We start from the raw sequence: 19374 nt of genomic DNA on the forward strand, positions 1-19374 counted from the left end.
ACTACTACTACTACTACTACTACTACTACTACTACTACTACTACTACTACTACTACTACTATGTATTTATATATATAGGGAGAAAGAGGGAGGGAGAGAGAGAGAGAGAGAGAAAATATTATTGAAAAATAGAATGTTAGAAACGGATTGAGCCATAGGGATCATCTTTCTAAGGCTTCATTTTGAATGTAAGGAAATTGATGTTCAGAGAGGTTAACTAACTGCTTCTTCACACAGCTGCCAACTGTAATATTCCTAAAGCACAAGCCAAGCCATATCATTCTTCTGCTCAGAAACCTCTGGTGGTTCCCTCTTATCTCTAGGATAAAATACAAACTGCTCTGTTTGGCATGGAAGCCCCTTGAAACCCAGCTGCGGTCTCCTTTTCCAGAAATTACACTTTACTGTCCTTCATTTTTACTGTGTGAGAGTGGCTCTCAAAGGGTGTGCCCTACTACCATTAGTGTGCCTAGAGTTTGAGCTAGGAATGCTATGAATTTGATGGAATTCATACTTGGAATCACATTGTGAGTATCCCTTAAATTGTATGGAATTTGTACTTGTAATCACACACACATATGAGTCTCAGGACTCTCCCATATTAAGCTGGTACTTTGCATAGCAAAGAATAATATTGTGCCATGAGGGGGGAAAAATTTTGAGAATCCCTGTTTCTCACACACAATATTTAATCTTCTGTTTCTTTGCCTCTCCATCACCACCTTTTAGAATCCCTAGCTTTCTTCCGCTCTCAACTCAAATGTTATTTGTTATTTTAGCCCTTTCCTGATAGCACTAGCTTCTTACTGGTGCTTCTCCCACCATTCATCACAAAAATGTCTTGCATTTACTTTGTGTATATTTTGTGTGCACTTATATGTGTAAATGTTATTCCCCCTGATAAAATGTAAGCTCCTCGAGGGCAGGAACTGTTTGGTTGTTTTTTTTTGTTTTTTTTTTGGTCTTCATAATCCCAGTATCTAGCACTTAGTGGATACTTAATAAGATGCTTTTTGATTGATTGATAAGTCACCCAACTAATAAACTGTAGAGATGGTAAAATACAAGTTTGCTGACTCCTAGCTTGGCATTCATTCCACCACCTCAGGCTAAATGTCTAAGAAAAAGGCCTATTTCTTGGGTCCTTTGGGCCCTTTCATTATTTCACCAAAAGAAAGTAATGACCTTTCAGAAGTCAAATTCCTACTCTCCTATTGTCACTTTAAAATGGCATTAGAATAAGATTATTTCATGTTCACAGACACAGCCAGTCTTTGCTATAGGTGGGCCAGGTGATCATCCGGAGTGATTGATGGAACATCATGCCTAGAGTCACGTACCCTAGCTGCCTACTGGCATTGGTTCCTATTTTCACTACTAAGTAGTCATTCCTTTTTACAAAGGCATTATATGCTGAGAATCCACCATTGAAAATACCAACATGTTTTGTACAAATAACACTAGGAGCTATTTTTTAAAACTAGGAAAATAGATAAACCATTAGTCAATTCGATTTAAAAAAAAAGGAAAACCAAATTGCCAGAAGTGCTATTTTTTTAATGTACTGAAGAGAACAGAAGGAAGTCAGAGGGATACAGAGATAAAAAAAATAGCTTGGAAATTAATGTGTTTAATTTATTATATCCTTGTAACATATATATATGTGTGTGTGTGTGTGTAATTTATGTATATAATGTATTTATATACATTGTAATTTATGTGTATAATGTAATTTATGTGTATAATATATAGTATAAGTATATAATTTATTAATACTTATTCATATTTATTATATACTTGTAAAAATCAATACACATTATATGTAGTAGAGATTTACAGCTTGACATACAACTCTGTTTTCCATTCTTTGTATATGGAAGCGTTTGTGTTTGTTGGTGACTTTCAAGTTCAGAAAAATACAAAGTAAAAATTTAAATGAAAGAAATAGGAATATACTATTAATTTTTGGAGAACAAAAACATGCCATCATCATCCATGATCACTTTATCATGAATTAGTTTACGAAGACCAGTAAGACAATCATTAGTAAGGCACTAGTCAAGACCCTGAGGGTTTCAAACATAAGATGGGCAAATTTTGATGGTGTGAGATTTAAGGGTATGAGGTACTGCTCAGGAAGATCAAAGGTCAGTATAGAAAGAAAGGTATGGAAAGATCCTGTGGAGGAAAGGTACACGTTTCAAAAGGTTTATTTTCCATATCACTTTTACATCTGTAGCTGCACAAATAGAACATAGAGATTCAAGGTGGTAGAAGTGGATCCATGTCAACTATTCCATTTTTTAACCTTTTCTCCCATCTTCAAGTTGAAATTATAAATGATAGCTCCTCTCTCCCTGATAATAATACTTGCCTGTCTCATGAGCTTGTTGTGAGGAAAGCTTTTAGTGATCTTAAAGCACTATACAAATGTGAATTATTACAATTTCATTGCCACTGAAGAGCAGTTATACTAAGAGGCTTTGGAATCTCCTGAAAGCATAGTCATATTTACCTTTGCAAATTAAAAAATGCTTTTTTTGTAATCTGTCCCTATTCTGATGATCTGGTAGTCTCTAGTGTATCATGTAGGGCAAGTAAATATATTCTGTGTGGTGTCTCCTACCCTTTCAGCTCCACGCATCTCATTAGCAATCCTAACCATCACTTTTTTTTGTCCACTCTACCCAAAATGTGAGCTGACCTTAGTCTTATCATTTTTTTGTATTTTACTGAATCCCACTGCCTATGATGAATTGAAGACAGTCTGCCTTGTCATAGATGCTGTAATATGCACATATCATCCAAAGAATCAAAGGAAATTTCTCAATATTACATGAAATCTCATTCTAGGGCAAGATTCTTTTTAGCATGCATGAGCACTTATTCTTTAAAATACTTTAAAATTCAGTTTTATTCTATTTTCAGTTTCAGATTATCTGCCTCCCCTCACCTGAGCACTCCTTAAAGAAACTGAAAGGAACTACAAAATCATGGAACTAAATAAAACATAGAGATTTTATCCATACCTAATCCCTGCTGGACAAGTAGACATCCCCTCACTTTTTTAGGGACCTGCAGAATCTGCTGCCAAATTACACAGTCTGTATTGTCAATTAGTTATTCCCTATGTCATCTAGTTCACTGTGGGTCAGTTAGTATTCTCTGTAGCATTTCTCCATCACCTTCTTTATTGTGCTATAACCCGGCCTTCTACCACCTAAATTACCTCGGGTTTTTTTGTTTTTTTTGTTTGTTTGTCTTGTTTTCTGTCCACATAGATTCTGTTTTACAATCAATTAATCATTGTTGGGTTGTTTTCTTTTTCTTTTTCTTTTGTTTTTTTACTCTCCTCTGAAGGATTTTTAAATTCTCCACTTCAGAGTTTAAATATGAAGTCTGGGAAGAGTCTTACTACTGGTGAATATGGGGCTGGTGGTGGTAATTTGTGTATCCCAGCGTCCTTCTTACTTTGAACTGTAAAGAACTTCATACATTGGGAGTGATCTCTAAATGTTTCCTCCCCTTATGAATTCTAGGATTTCAGAGTTGGATTATATTTATATAGGTAATTCCCAACTTTCAATACAGTTGTATTACAAAAGTTTGGTTATTTAGCGCTAAGAATGACACATTAAAAACTGTATCATAAATTATAGTTCTATTCAGCTTAATCTATAGTGTGATTAAAATGTAGTACTAATAGTACTGTATGACACTACCACTGTTTCACTGTATTTCTGTATATACATACATAGATTTCCAACATGGAATGCTATGATTACATTTTGCAAGAGAATCTAGGATTTTTCTCTTTTGCCCTGTACTTGCCAGATAGTGGGTGCATAGGCTTCCCTGGTTCCACTCTAACAATGTTGGCATCTGTGAACTGGGACAGCTTCCTCAGGACCGGGATTGGGAGGTACAATGAGTGGAGAGGGTCAAGACTTGGAGTATGAAGAGAGAGGTAAAAGCTGGGGATTTGAAGAAGGAGATTGAGACTGATGGGTGGCTAAGAGCAGTGATACCTGTCTTACCTTTCCTTCTTTCTTTGATTTAATTCCATCCCTCCTCCTGACTTTCCTCATTGTGAGTAGAGTGATAGAAAGATGGAGGAACATCATGGTTGGGGTGGTGGTAATAATAGGAAGAGTAGCTGCAGGCCAGCTTTCCCTCACTAGCTTTCCTTCTTGTCAGCCAGTTCATTGGGAAGGGGAGTCAAGCAAAGATTTTATAAGATTACTAAATAATATTTAGAGCTCTAATCGATCTTAACTATCATCTAGTCTCACCCCTACATGTCATTGATAAGAAAGCTGAGGCCCAGAGAAGCTGTGACTTTTCCAAGACCACACAAATATTCATTTATCAGCTTGTTCTCCTTAGGAGATGGGGCGAAAAGGGATATGAGAAAGGAGGCTGTGGAAGCTTTGGGCAGTCATGGGATGGATGATTCATACCTTCAAAAAAGAAGAGTAATAGAAAAGTAATCAGAGCTGGGATTACCATGCATGGCTTGTAATGAAGTAAATGTAACTGAAGTCTTCATTAATTAACTAATTAGTACTTCAGCTTCCAAAATTGTCACTTGATAGAATTGTTTTAAATCTCTCCAATAAGTAATTTCTTTTTAAATTTGTGAACAAGTAACATGATGTGATTTAATGAGAAGGTTTTGTTCTAAACATGGTCTTTGATCGTCAGAAGTCTGGATGTAACTTTGTTATTGTTTTTTTTTTTTTCCTTAGTGGAAATAAATTTGACAAATGACTACCATCTCAGTGGAGGTGGTATGGAAACTACATTCAAAGCAAGCAAGATAACTTTTCACTGGGGAAAATGCAATATGTCATCTGATGGTTCAGAACATAGTTTAGAAGGACAAAAATTTCCACTCGAGGTAACAACTATCATAGTTACGCTAAATACTGTGCTTTTTTGTAAATATTTGAGTTATTAGGCTATCCAACATGTTTTGTGCTTTATTTCTGAAATCTGTATGTCTAATAATTTCTGTGTAAAACACTATTTTATATTGGATGAACATAAAGATAAAATATATTTTATATAGAAAACAGGTGTTTCTTTCATTCACCCTCCCTCCCCCAAATAAATCTATTCCAGTAATTCTAAAGAAAAGATCTCATGAGATTTTCTTAGTCCATTTGAGCCAAACATATGGAGAAGAGGTGATCTTGAATTATATACTTCTTGAAATAAAAACTGCTGAGACTAGGGAGAGGTCTTCCTAAATACTTTAATTTATAAAGTCGTAGATTTAGAGCTGGAAGGAATGTTAAAGCCTATCTGCTACAACATGGACAGCTGGGTGGTGCAGCTGAGTTCAAAACCCGTCTCAGACACTAACTAGTTGTATGACCATGGACCAGTCACTTAACCCTGTTTGCTTCGGTTTCCTTATCTATAAAATGAGGTGGAGAAGGAAATGGCAAACCACTCTAGAATCTTTGCCAATGACACTCTAAACAGGGTCACGAAAAGTCAGAAACAACTGAAAATGACTAAACTACAACAACTATCATCACTCCTTTCTAAACAGATATGGACACTAAGGACTGGGAGGTAAAGTTATTTGCTCAAGGTCACATAAGTAGTAAATGGCGGTCAGTATTAACACTCCAAATCCAGTGCTATTTCCCATCATACCTCCCTTTAAGAAATCATTTATCAAGGACCTACTGTGTGCAAGAAAAAGCAACCTGAAAATAGAACACTAGTAGTTTTAAAGAATGAATGCAGCTTCCAACTTTTAATCAAGGGGCTTTTTTTCTATTAGAAGAATCTTACTCTATAAAGTCTTTAGTCAGTTTCCCATGATGGTGGCAGACCTTTTGCTATCTAGAAATCCATTGCTTTACACAGTAGATGTGTTCCTGAAATACTTCTTGTAAATTTAGTTTTTGTAACTGGGATCAGATGCACTCATTGACTTACCATTTTAATTTCAGAGGTATTTATTTTCACATCTGATGGCTTCTCAAATGACAACAGAGCACAGTGACCGGTTAGCCTTTCTGCCAAATAATTAATGATATGTAAACACTTAAATGCACTGGGGAACTCAATACTTAAAGGGTTGCTGAAGTGAATCTTTTTTTTTTTATAGTAAGTGACATGTTTTTTTTTGTTATGGAAATTATAATTTCTTAATTTTAAGCTAATAATTTTGTTTTTTCATGTATTATATTTCCTTAGAGTAAGATATTCCTGGAGCTCTTAATTTATCTACCTTCTCCCTCTGCCCCCCCCACAAATACCTGTTTGGAAAAAGGGGCAATACATTCATTTTTTAAAGTTACAACTATATATGCCTTGTCATCTATATGGAACTCGGCCATCCTGCAACATTACCTATTTAGAATACTGTCAAAACTCTGAAAGTAAACATAAAAAGACTCTGAGCGACCAAAATATTTCCTAAAAGGCAATCAATTCCTTGGTCCCACCTTGTGCTCACTCAGAGCCTGTGTGTTCTTAATTTATATACACTTTAAACAGATTAGAGTAAGTAAGTGCAGTAACCCTAAATGTTTAGAGTAGACCAGCAGGACATCAGCATATTCAATATTGATGACTAAGTGAAAGGCAGGATTAGGTAGTGGATAGAAGACTGGTGTTTGGAGTCAGGAAGCTTTGGGTTCAAATCCTGCCTCACATACTTACCTATGTGACCTTGGAAAAGTCCCTTACTGCTCTGTCCCTCAGTTTTCTCATCTGTAAAATGATATTGGACTAAAGCTTCTGAAGATCCTTCCTGCTCTAAATCTACGTTACTATAATGCTATGAAATTAATACTATACCCATTTTTAAGTCTAGGAAAAGGTGAATATGTTTTATCAAGATTTCTGTACAAATTTGAAAATAAATTTTTTGGTGATTTTAAAGGGGTAAACCCTTTGCTATGCAAAAACGTGGACTATTCCAAATGGCCGATTCCTCTCCAGGCTTTCTAGATAAATTGATTTTTTACTCTAGTAAGTCACTTCCTTAATGTACTCTGTGGCCTAAACATGTTCATCAGATTCCAAATGAGTCTCACTTATCTCTAGGGAGCGGTTTACGATCTGCAGCCTTTCATTCAGTGCATAAAATATTTATTCTGTTCAGGTCACAGAATTTACATTGACTTTTATGTAGAAGAGCAAGCCTTTTGTGGTTTTTTTAATAGAAGCTGACAACTGTGGTCACATGCACTTGTATGAAACCAGGGGCTCCTGTGCTCCTCTCATGGTCTTCCTTAAGATTTGCCTTTTGCAAGTAGATACTTCAGTGAAGAGATCGATTCTCTTGAGTCTGTTGATCAACTTGGGTAACTTATTTCTAAGTGCTAAAGAGCTCATTGCTTTGTTTGTAGATGCAGATCTACTGCTTTGACCCGGACCAGTTTGCAAGTTTTGAGGACGCAGTTAAAGGGAAAGGAAAATTAAGAGCTTTATCCATTTTATTTGAGGTAATGATAACTTTGGTTAAAGACCTACATTATCTCCTCTGAGTTATTGTGAGTATTATATGATATCCTAAATGTGATATTGTGCCTATACAAAGGTAAGATTTATTTTTATTTTATTTTATTTTATTTTTTTTGCTTTTTGGTGAGGCTGTTGGGGTTAAGTGGCTTGCCCAGGGTCACACAGCTAGTGAATGTCAAGTTTCTGAGACCGGATTTGAATTCAGGTTCTCCGGACTCCAAGGCCAGAGCTCTATCCACTGTGCCACCTAGCTGCTCCCAAATGTAAGATTTTATTAACAATTTCAGTTATCCCTTCCACATCACGAGGCTTAGGGGCACAATGCCCTCTCCCCCCAAATATGGAAAATCTGAGCAAAAATTTTTGGCCCTCCATTCATACCAGAGAAGTCTGAAATATTATGGTATTAAAAGATAAAGTATGCTGATATGATATGACACAATACATATATTTATGTATTTCTGAGTTTCTAAACTTTTTCTATGTTGTTTACTGACCTTCGCATGTTGTCTGCAGCTTCCGCAAAACTCCCCCCAAATTCCCATTTAATTTCTTTTTTTTCCTCACAGAGGAAAATAAGCAATTTTATTTATTTTTTTTTAACAATTTTTAACATTTGTTATTAAAACTTTAGGTTCCAGATTTTCTCCCTTCCTCCCTCCCTCCCTATTCTCATTGAGATGGCAGGCAACTCAATACAGGTTATATGTGCATAGTCATGCAAAACACTTCCATAGTAGTCATGTTGTGAAAAACTGACTATATTTCCCTTCATCTATCCCATCCCCTGTTTATTTTATTCTCTTTTGACACTGTCTCTTCTCAGCAGTGTTTGCTTCTGATTACCCCTTCCCCCAATCTGCCCTTCCCTCTATCATTCTCCCTCCTCTCTTATCCCCTTCCCCCCTGTTTTCCTTTAGAGTAAGATAGAGTTCTATACCCAATTGAGTGTGTATAGTATTCCCTCCTTAAGCCAAATTCAATAAGAATAAGATTTACTCATTCCCTCTCACCTTCCCCCACTCCCCCTCCACTATAAAAGCCTTTTCTTGTCTGTTTTATGAGATAATTTACCCCACTCTACCTCTCTCTTTCTCCTTTTCCCAGTATAATCCTTTCTCACTACTTAATTTTATTCTCCAGATATCACCCCTTCATCTTCAACTCACCCTGTGCCCTCTATCTATCTATCTATCTAGCTAGCTATCTGTCTGTCTATCCATATAATTTTTTCCCTCTAACTACCCTAATACTGACAAAGGTCTCATGAGTTACAAATATCATCTTTCCATGCAGGAATGTAAACAGTTCATCCTTAAGTCCCTTATGAGTTCTCTTTCCTGTTTACCTCTTCATGCTTCTCTTGAGTCTTGTATTTGAAAGTTGAATTTTCTATTCAGCTCTAGTCTTTTCATCAAGAATACTTGAAGTCCTCTATTTCACTGAATGGCCATTTTTTCCCTTGAAGGATTATACTCAGTTTTGCTAGGTAGATGATTTTTTGGTTGTGATCCTGTCTCTTTTGCCCTCTGGAATATTATATCCCATGCCCTGCGGTCCCTTAACGTAGAAGCTGCTAAATCTTGTGTTACCCTGATTGTGCTTCCACAATACTTGAATTTTTTCTTTCTGGCTGCTTGCAATATTTTCTCCTTGACCTGGGAACTCTGGAATTTGGCTACAATATTCCTAGGAGTTTTCCTTTGGGGCTTTCTTTCAGGAGGAGATTGGTGGATTCTTTCAGTTTCTATTTTGCCCTCTGGTTCTAAAATATCAGTGCAGTTTTCCTCGATAATTTCTTAAAAGATGATGTCTAGGCCCTTTTTTTGATCATGGCTTTCAGATAGTCCAGTACTTTTAAAATTATTTCTCCTGGACTTATTTTCCAGGTCAGTTGTTTTTCCAGTGAGATATTTCACATTGTTTTCTAATTTCTCATTCTTTTGGATTTGTTTTACAGTGTCTTGATTTCTCATAACGTCACTGGCTTCCAATTGCTCGATTCTAATTTTTAAGGAAGTATTTTCTTCAGTAATCTTTTGGACTTCCTTTTCCATTTGTCCAATTTTGCTTTTTAGGGCATTCTTCTCCTCATTGGCTTTTTGGCCCTTTTTTGCCATTTGGGTTAGGCTATTTTTTAAGATGTTATTTTCTTCCATATTTTTTTGGGTCTCCTTTAGCATCACTCTCAGTTTTTCCTCCACTTCTCTTACTTGCTTCTCAAAATTCTTTTTGAGCTCTTCCATGGCCTGGGACCAATTCGTATTTTTATTGGAGGCTTTGGATGTAGGACCTTTGACTCTGTTGTCTTCTTCTGGTTGTATGTTTTGATCTTCTTTGTCACCAAAGTAAGATAATATAGTCTGACTCTTTTCGTGCTGCTTGCTCATGATCAAGCCATCTTGGCTCTGCACCCCCCCCCCCAATTTGATTTCTTATGCTGATCCCTGATATATCAGAACTGTGATGGGGAAAATCGTGATGTGAAAGGGATAAGTGTATAGCAGTTACCATAGAGGCAGAGTGGTACAGTACATAAGAGTATTGGACTTGGAGTCACAAAGGGATTGATCCAAATCTTGCCCATTACACTGATAAGCTCAGTGATACTGGGCAAGTCATTTCATATCTAAATACCTCAAGCAACTCTGTAGGAATCTCCTACTAAATCATAAGTATATAGTCTGTCTTGGTAGAAGGAGTTGCCATATACCCAACTTACTCAGTTTGACCAAAACATAGATCCTTTGGGTATAGTAGTTATTGTGAAGAATCAGAAGATTTTCTTAAGTTTTATTTGAATATATTGTACTTCATAGCATAATTTTTAAGATGGAATTCATTAACTTTTAAATGCTTTTATAGAACTATGTGCTTGGCACAAAGTAGGTTGTTAATAAATGCTTATTGACTAACACTGAGTAAAATATTATAACCACTTTTCTTTAACAGGTTGGAATAGAAGACAATATGGATTATAAAGCAATTATTGAAGGAGTAGACAGTGTCAGCCGTTTTGGTAAGTTGCTATTCTGTTTAGAGGAGTATATATCTTCCAGATTATACCTTTGATGTGTATAAAGCTTTAATGAAAATCATATAGTCTCAAAGACTGGAGTATATACACAAAGAGAAGATACATGTGCATACACAGAGAGCATGATGATACTTAGAAATCCTTATTTTTTTCCAAACGCACGATTTTATACATTTTTAAATAGAGAAATCTCTGCTTTCTTTCTCATATTGATAACATGAATTTCCAACTTCCAAGAACAATTTGTGAAAAAAGATCTGTCAAATGTGAGTCATAAAATCCTAATGGAGGGAAGAAATTGTTATTTTATTGATTTCATTCTTCAATCAAATCAGTCTCATGATGCTTTTCTATTCTGAATTATTACTTCTATGTTTCATATCAGTTTTATGTATAATTAAGAGAGTTTAGCTTCTAAATTGAAGGCAGACTGTGAAAATACAAATTTTAAATAAAAATTAATTATAAAATTAAATACTACATTGGAATAAAAAATTAAATAACAGAACTTCTCCAAATAAAAATTAAGTTCTCAAATGTAACCCTGGAAAAACACTTTTCCTAAACCATAAAAAAAAAAAGAGAATACTTTAGGAAGGAGAATTATCATAGAAATTGAAATAGAATATGCTTTGATATCATTTAAGCTTAAGCACTTAATGAATACTTTATTAACTGACTATCAGACTGACTGGTACAGAAACTTTGAGTCCATAATAAAAAGCAAAAGTGAAAGTATTGACCATTATTAACGGATCAGCCATAGGATGCTAGAGAAAGGATGCAGAGTCAGTGCCTAGCACCATACTCAATTGTCTGTTGAATCAAATCGAATAGCCGGTACTTCCCAGGGTCTGAGACTACAAAGCAGACATCATTATTATTTTGTTGTTCATTTTCATGGAACTCTAGCACAGCATATTAGGCCTGACATTTAATAAAGAATATTAGTAATTTGGAAGCTCTCAACTTTCAAATCAAGAATAAAACTCAATATCTAGGACTTTATCCTCAAAATTGAAGCCTAGCATAGGATTGATTGATCTTTGTCAATTTCGTGTGAGGTCTTAAATTGACCAAAGATCTCTGTAGTCAGGGAAGTGTGACCTACTGGGGTGCTGCTTTTACTTTGTGAAAGGGAGAATGAAACAGGCATCAAACAGGATCTTCCCATAACTGCTTGCTTTATTTGAAGATCCTGCTGCCCAATTCAGCCATGAATGTAACAAACAGCACGTGCATCTATTTAGTCAGTAACAGATTTTATCTAGCCTGAGTGGGGAAAATCTGCTTGTTAGAACGCTGAAACCTAAAAATGTTGTTACGCTTATAAAAGAAATGTCTTATTCTTCATAGCCTACTCACCCTACCTGGAAGCATATTTATCATTTTCCTCCTTATATCCTCACATCATTATTCTCCTTAAACTATAATACCTAGAAATGAACACAATTATTTCAAAAATTCAGCCACATTTTTATATTTATCTTAAAATAGTGTATTTCTTGCTTATTTAAATATGTTACGGTTTATATTAATAATTAACAGAATAAGACATGTGAATTAGGAAAAAGCTAATACCTTTGTAGGAAGTAACTGATTGGATTGCTGACTTACTCTTATCAGAATATTGTTGATGATTTTGTATTTATAACTTAGCTCCCACCAAAGAATGTAAGGCTTGAGAGTCCAAAGGAAACATAGAATTTACTCATGGAGATGTTTTATCTCCATGTGTATCCCAATGATTGAATATATATTTTTATATATTTTAATTCTATAGTTTTAATTATAATTTAATATATTATGTAATTATAATTTCAATCAAATGAGTATTAAATTGTGGATTTTTGTTTTGCTAGCCCCTATGATTATTTTAGTAATAAACAGTGTTGGAACTCAAAACGAAAATTTGTAATATTGCTTTGCAGGAAAGCAAGCTCCATTAAATCCATTTGTTTTGCTGAATCTTCTGCCAAACTCCACAGACAAGTATTATACTTACAATGGATCCTTGACCACTCCTCCCTGCACAGAATCAGTTAACTGGATTGTCTTTAAAGATCCCATTAGCATTTCTGAAAGCCAGGTAATTTTGCAAATCTAATAGATATGAAGTGATTTCTCAGAATTGCTCAAAGGTAAATATTTCTGTAACTAATGTGTTGGAAGCACACCACATAATTTCTTTTTTAAATTATTTTTTTAATTCAGAAATCAACAAACAGCAAAATAAAATGGACATTTCCATATACAAAGTAGAAGAGGAAAAATTCTGTACATCAAGCTGTGAATCACTACTACATACAGTTTGCGTTTCATTTCAAATAGATGATAAATTCAACATGTGATTTCCCCAAAGCTGTCCTGTTTCTCTATGCTATATAATTTCAAGTTCCATAGTCCACACAGTTATGAGAAAGAGGAGTAGATGGCAGTGTTCTAGTCCTTTTTCCAGTGACCAGTGGTAACCTCAGGGAACCATTAAAAAAATGGGAGCACAGGAATCCAAATTACTCTTTTTCCGGAAAATTTGTGTGTCACAATGACTGTAATAATGTAGATGAAATCACCATAGAACAACCACAGTCAATACTAGTTAATATTGTTAGGGCTGAAACACCCTCTCATTCCAGTTGAGGATCAACAAACTTTTTTTCCAGGGCCTATATTTTATAAGGAATTTAGTGGGAAATATCTGTTGTTTCAAAACAAAATGTTATCGATTTTTTATAAGAAAAGAAAACTTGTATGTTGATAAGGTGAGAGCTTTAAGGATTATAGGTTAAAACAAGTTAAAATAAAATTCAAGAATTCTTTTTCTAAATTCATTTCAAATGTCGAGTTTTACATAGGCAGTTTTATATGTCATTTTGGTTTGAAGAGGGTAGCATTTTGGTGGATGTTTCTTTCCTTTGGGGTTTTCTAATAGCTATCTTGAGTTCCTTGGTCCTTTTTCCCAGTTGGCTGTCTTTTGTGAAGTTCTTACAATGCAGCAGTCTGGGTATGTCATGCTGATGGACTACCTGCAAAATAATTTCCGGGAACAGCAGTACAAGTTCTCTAGGCTGGTGTTTTCTTCATATACTGGAGAAGAAGAGCTCCATGAAACAGGTATTTGTTGTAGTTTTTGTTCATACCTTCTACTGACCACATGGATTGCAACATTATTTTAAGTAAATAAAAGTCAAAAGGAAATACTGAGTAAAGCTGGGCTTGTGAATGAGGTTCAGCCCTATGGAATTTCCAAAGATAAAAACAGAAAGACATGGTCCTTTCCTTCAAGGAGATAAGACATGTACGCCATAGCTTAATTGCAGAAAATGGCAGTTTATGTGTGCCTAGTGTTGTAATAAAGGTATGTACCAAGGAAAGAGAAATAATTTCTTTCTGGGGTGATAAGGAAAAGTTTTATGAAAAGGTGGCATTTGAATTAGACCTTCAAGTAGAGGTAGAATTTATGTACAGAGCTTCAAGGAAGGAATTCCAAGTAGAGAATATTTCAAACAAAGGTCCCAAAACAGAAGGTAGAAAGATTAGTTTAGCAAGCTGTAATCAGTCAATGAAGTCAGCCAGCAAACGTTTATTAAGCACCTGCTGTATTTCAGGCACTATACTAAGCCCTAGAGATACAAAGAAAGGCAGAAGACAGCCCCTACCCTCAAAGAATTCACAATCTTATGGAGAAGACAACAAGCTGTAATATAGGATAATTAGAAAATGATCAACCGAGGAAAGATTATCTGTGGAAGAGCTGAAGATTTTAGCTGGGATGAAGTGAGGGAGGCCAAGAGCCAGGAATGAGAAGGAGAGCTTTCCATGCATGGGGGACAGCCAGTGAAATTCCAGGAGTCAGAAAATAGTTCATCTTATTTGAGGAACGTCTTATTTGAGGGAACCAGTATTCCTTGACTGAAGAACAAGGCCTGGGGAACATTAAGAGGGGGGAGGAGAGGTAAACTCTAAGAAGACTGAAAAGGTAGGAGGGACCAGGTTCTAAGGGGAGTTAAAACACAAAACGAAGAATTTTATATTTGATCCTGGAAGTAATAGGCAGCCACTGGAGTTTGAATAGAGGAGAAACAGGGTGAGGAGTAACATGATCAGACCAGAGTTGGAGGAAAATCACTTTGATGGTTGAGTGGAAGATAGCCTGGAGTGGGGAGAGATATGTGGCAGGCTCATCAACCAGCAATCTATTACTGCAGTCCGTGCATGAGGTGATTAGGGCCTGTTCTGGGTTGGTGGCAGTATCAGAAGAGAAAAGTGGACAAATGTAAGAGATAAGACAAAATCAACAGATTTTAATATCGGGTGTGAGAGAGAGTGAGGAGTTGGGAATGACACCTAGGTTGTGAGCCTGGGGCTTTGGGAGGTGGTGGTGTCCTCCACTTTCCCTGTTACTTTTTTTCCTATTTTCCTATTACTTAGGGAAGTTTGGGAAGGGGGCAGCTTTGGGGAAAAAGATAATGAGTTCGGTTTTGGAAATGTTAGGATATCTGTAGGACATCCAAGTTGAGATATCTAAAAGGCAGCTGGAGATGGGAGATCAGCAGAGAGGTTAGGGTGGGTGAAGTAGATTTGAAAATCATCAGAATAGAGATAATCATTGAATCCAATTGAGCTGATGAAATTAACAAGTGAAATAATATAGAGGGAGAAGAGAAGAGGGCCCAGGACAGAACCCATGTTGAGTTGACGATACATGTGAAGATCCAGCAAAGGTGACTGACACAGAGTGGTCAGACAAGAGAACCAGGAGAGTGGTATCCCAAAAACCTAGAGAATAGAGAATATCAAGGCAGAGAGGATGCTCCACAGTGTAAAAGGCTGTAGAGACGCCAAGGAGATTGAAGATTGAGAGAAATCATTCAGTTTGGCTTGTGAGGTAATTATTGTCCGCATTTTTTATAGCAAAGGAAATTAAAACTTAAAGCTGTTAAGTGACTTGTCTAAGATTATACAACTAGAAACTGGTACAGCTCATACTTAAACCCAAGTGTCTTGACTTCAAGTCAGTTTCTTCTACTTTACCATCCTGCTGACATGTTGAATTTGAGGTGACATTGGGACGTTCCAGTGGAGATCCCAAAAGGTAGTTAAAAATACTGTAGTACGGGAGCCTAGGAGAGGTCGGACTTAGAGATTTGAGAGTCATCTGTATAACATTAATAGTCTAAAAGTCTTGTGAATGGATGGAATCCCCTTGAATGAGAATGTTGAGACAGAAGTGAAGGCTAAGGAGAAAACCTTGGGAAATACCCACAGTTAATCAATGACCAACCACAGCTCCAGAGGGCTTATAACGAAACATGGTATCCACTTCCACATAGAGGTTATGGACCCAAAGTACATATTTAGACATGGCCAATGTAGGGATTTTGTTTATTATGTATGTTTGTAATGGGTTTTGGGGTACTGGGGAGGAGGATTCAGAGGTTGAGAGGAAAAAAATGTGGACCTGAAAATTAAATTTAATTAAATTTTTAAAAAAAGGAGAAAGTGGCAGTCAGTAATGGATATAAAGGAGAATTCAGAGAGTTAGAAAGAGAGCTAAATTGATGAATGTCATGGAAGACAAAAAGAGTTGAATCCTAACTCTAAGCCAACGCCTGTATCCAATATACCACACTCTTAATTCCCTGTATTCGGCAACAGTCTTGTTTTTGAGAAATGGAGAACATTGAGGGGCCAAAGATGACTGATTCCTCCTCCATGAGACAGGAAGCATGGCAGTGTCCCCCACAATGATTGAAAAAATCACCCCAAAGGGAGTATTTTCAGAGGCATTTTTGTAATTTTAAATTTACTAAACAATGTAGACATTATTTTAAAAATGTCCCATAACAGACAAGAGCTATTTTAACCTTTGGTTCATCCCAGAATGTGCTAAAAAGTTAGTGAAATTAGTGAAGTACCTTTTTCTTGGGGACTATTCAAAAAGTTGTTCTTGGAACTAATTTTTTTCTTCTTTCATTCTCACTCCATAAAAATTTTCTTTGATATGTATACTACTACTTTAATAATCATCTGTTTTTCAAAGATTAGTCTTTAAAAGAACACAGGTTAATTGTTTTAATGTGATATTTGTGACAATAATTTTCCCGTTACCAAAAAAGAAGAGAGTGAAAACAATGATGAATAGCTACATTTAATGCAACATTAAGTTTCTAATTAAATTACCCCAAAGCCAGGAAATTCAATTATGTCTCCACCAGCAACACTGAACACTGTAACATCCTGTCCAGTAAATAATAGAATATTAATTAATGGAAAATGGAACAGAACTGAGCCAGCTTCTTTTCTAAAATAAAATAAACAAAATAAATTCATTGAATTAAATACTATTATATTCTTTAAAAAGCTGCACCTTTATTAATGATTTATGAGTATAGGAATGAAAGGAATTCAGAGATAGGAAAGCACTTGTTATGTTAGGTGTCTGCTTCTTATTCTTGTGGTTTAAAATATAAGTTGCCATTATTCTGATTTGATATAAAATTTTTTGTCATTTGTCATTTTTGCCCTGCAGTGGTGGAGGTATATTTTTCTTTTTCTTTTTGCTGAGGCAGTTGGGGTTAAGTGACTTGCCCAGGGTCACACAGCTAGTAAATGTCATGTGTCTGAGGCTGGATTTGAACTCAGGTTCTCCTGACTTCAGGGCCAGTGCTCTATCTATTGTGCCATCTAACTGCCCCAAGGTGTATTTTTCTGAGGAAAACATGTTTTCTTCCCACAAATCTTCAGAACAAAAATGATGAGGACCTATGTATGTGCCAACAGGAGTCACAACAGCAGTTTTTAAACAGTTTGACCTTTTGCTCGGGCCTTAAGAATGAAGGAAAGCTTTCTAAAATTCTACACATTATTTGGTGACTATAGATGGCAGCTTATAAAATAGAAGAAAATTGACTTTTTTTGTGTGGCTTAAAAAAAAAGAAAAACATGTTACCACTTTAAAATCACACCATGTACAGAGCCAGGAAATTTCACTTTTTGCTAACTGAAATGAAAGCAAGCTCTCAGAAGCAACATTTTCCTGACCATTAGGGAGCAGCTCTGGGGATAGGGAGGAGGGCTTGGAGAGGATGTGGGTGTGCAGTCAGTAGGTGGAGTAGGAAGAATTTTTTGAGGGCCTAATCATGTGTAGAACGATGTGAAGAAACTTATTCCCCTGTAGCCATCCAGAAGCTATTATTAACTAGTAACTGATACAAATTTTTAGGAAAAGGGATTTATGTATGGAAAAATAAAAGTTGTAAACTAAGAATTAAATAGTAAAAAAAAATACGTCTTTCCTGAACAGAAATGCCCTCCTCAGCATCCCTGGTCATCTAGTCAAAATAGTATGAAGCTAGTTTTTGAGTTTTTTTGTTTTTTTTTGCTGAGGCAATCAGGGTTAAGTGACTTGCCTAGGGTCACACAGCTATTATCAGATAAGACTATTTGAAGTCAGGTCCTCCTGAGTCCAGGACTGGTGCTCTATCCACTGTGCCACCTAGCTGCCCCAGTGCTAGTATTTTTTCATCAGAATGCTGTTGTTTTAGAGCTAGGAGAATTTTCTGCGGTTGGCTACAAATTTTGTGTTATAGGTTATCCTTTAGGACTGTTTCCTTCCTCAAAAGGTTAATAGGAGTAAATAGCATTCATATAAGTCACTGGCGTGCAAATACTGCCTTCTAATGTTATGTGAAAAAATAAATGAAAAGTAAATACTTGCACCTAAGATTATTATTGTTATGGATAATAATAACTGAGCTCTTTAAGGTTTGCCAAACACTTGCGTATGTTACCTTATTGGAAATCTTCAACTCCATAAGGTGGGTATTGTCATCTCCATTTTACAGATGAGGAAACTGAAACGTTCAAATGACTTGCCTGTGATGTACCCCGGTGTTCCTAATCTAAAGATCAACACTCTTTATCATTTGCGCCAGCATACCAAATGCTGAACAGCCCCCGTAGCTACTGTTGTGTACCCCAGAAATTAATGGTGGTTGAAGCAGGAACATGAAAGACTAGACCATTTTCAGGATTATGACCATTCCTACCATTCCTGCCTTCTTAAAAGTGCTGCCTGTCACTTATTATTTTAGATGGGCAAAAGTCAAGTGTGCATTTCTTTTTCTGTTTTCTTTTTTTTTTTTTTTTTTTTTAAGGCAATTGGGGTTAAGTGACTTGCCCAGGGTCACACAGCTAGTAAGTGTCAAGTGTTTGGTCTGAGGCCGGATTTGAACTCAGGTCCTCCTGACTTCAGGGTAGGTGCTCTATCCATTGCGCCACCTCACTGCCCCCAAGTGTACATTTCTTAAGCACCTAGTGTATGCCAGGCACTGTGCTAAGCATTGGGGATATAGACAAAGGCAAAACAGACCCTGCTTTCAAGGAACTCATAGTATAATGAGGGAGGCAACATGCAAACAACCACGCACAGACAAAATATACATGGAATAAATTGGAGATAATCACAGAGGGAAGGCACCGAGAGTCAGGAAGTCTTGTTGGAGAAGATGGGATTTCAGCTGGAACTTATAAGGCGGCATGGAAGCCAAGAGGTGGAGATGAAGAGGGAGAAAGTTCTAAGTATGGGGGACAGCCGGTGAAAATGCATGGGATCAGGAGATGGAGGAACAGCAAGAAATTGAGAAATATCATTTAAACATTTATTTAAATTTAGAATTTAAACATCACTGAATTGAAGAATACAAGAAGGGAAGCAAGGTATAAGAAAACACCACAATCTTGGAAGGATCAGGATTACAAGTGACTTGAAGGAAAATGGAAAGATATCTTGTATGTGTTGGTTCCCTTCAGCATGTTACCCACAATGGCTTTTGTGGAAGAAA

The 19374-nt window shown here is 36.2% G+C and overlaps 1 protein-coding gene across 3 annotated transcripts in view; it reads left to right on the forward strand.

Moving 5' to 3' along the window:
• Positions 1-19374, forward strand: part of PTPRZ1 (protein tyrosine phosphatase, receptor type Z1) — a 239002-nt gene that overhangs the window by 119924 nt on the left and 99704 nt on the right. For all 3 annotated transcript variants that reach the window (XM_027855181.1, XM_027855182.1, XM_027855183.1), the window contains exons 4-8: positions 4749-4900; positions 7377-7472; positions 10444-10510; positions 12460-12617; positions 13492-13642. In XM_027855181.1, the coding sequence (XP_027710982.1) occupies positions 4749-4900; positions 7377-7472; positions 10444-10510; positions 12460-12617; positions 13492-13642 (624 nt within the window). The remainder of the gene's footprint in view (positions 1-4748; positions 4901-7376; positions 7473-10443; positions 10511-12459; positions 12618-13491; positions 13643-19374) is intronic.

Source organism: Vombatus ursinus, unplaced genomic scaffold, assembly GCF_900497805.2.
Source record: "Vombatus ursinus unplaced genomic scaffold, bare-nosed wombat genome assembly UNPS02010788.1, whole genome shotgun sequence".
Lineage (NCBI taxonomy): Eukaryota > Metazoa > Chordata > Mammalia > Diprotodontia > Vombatidae > Vombatus > Vombatus ursinus.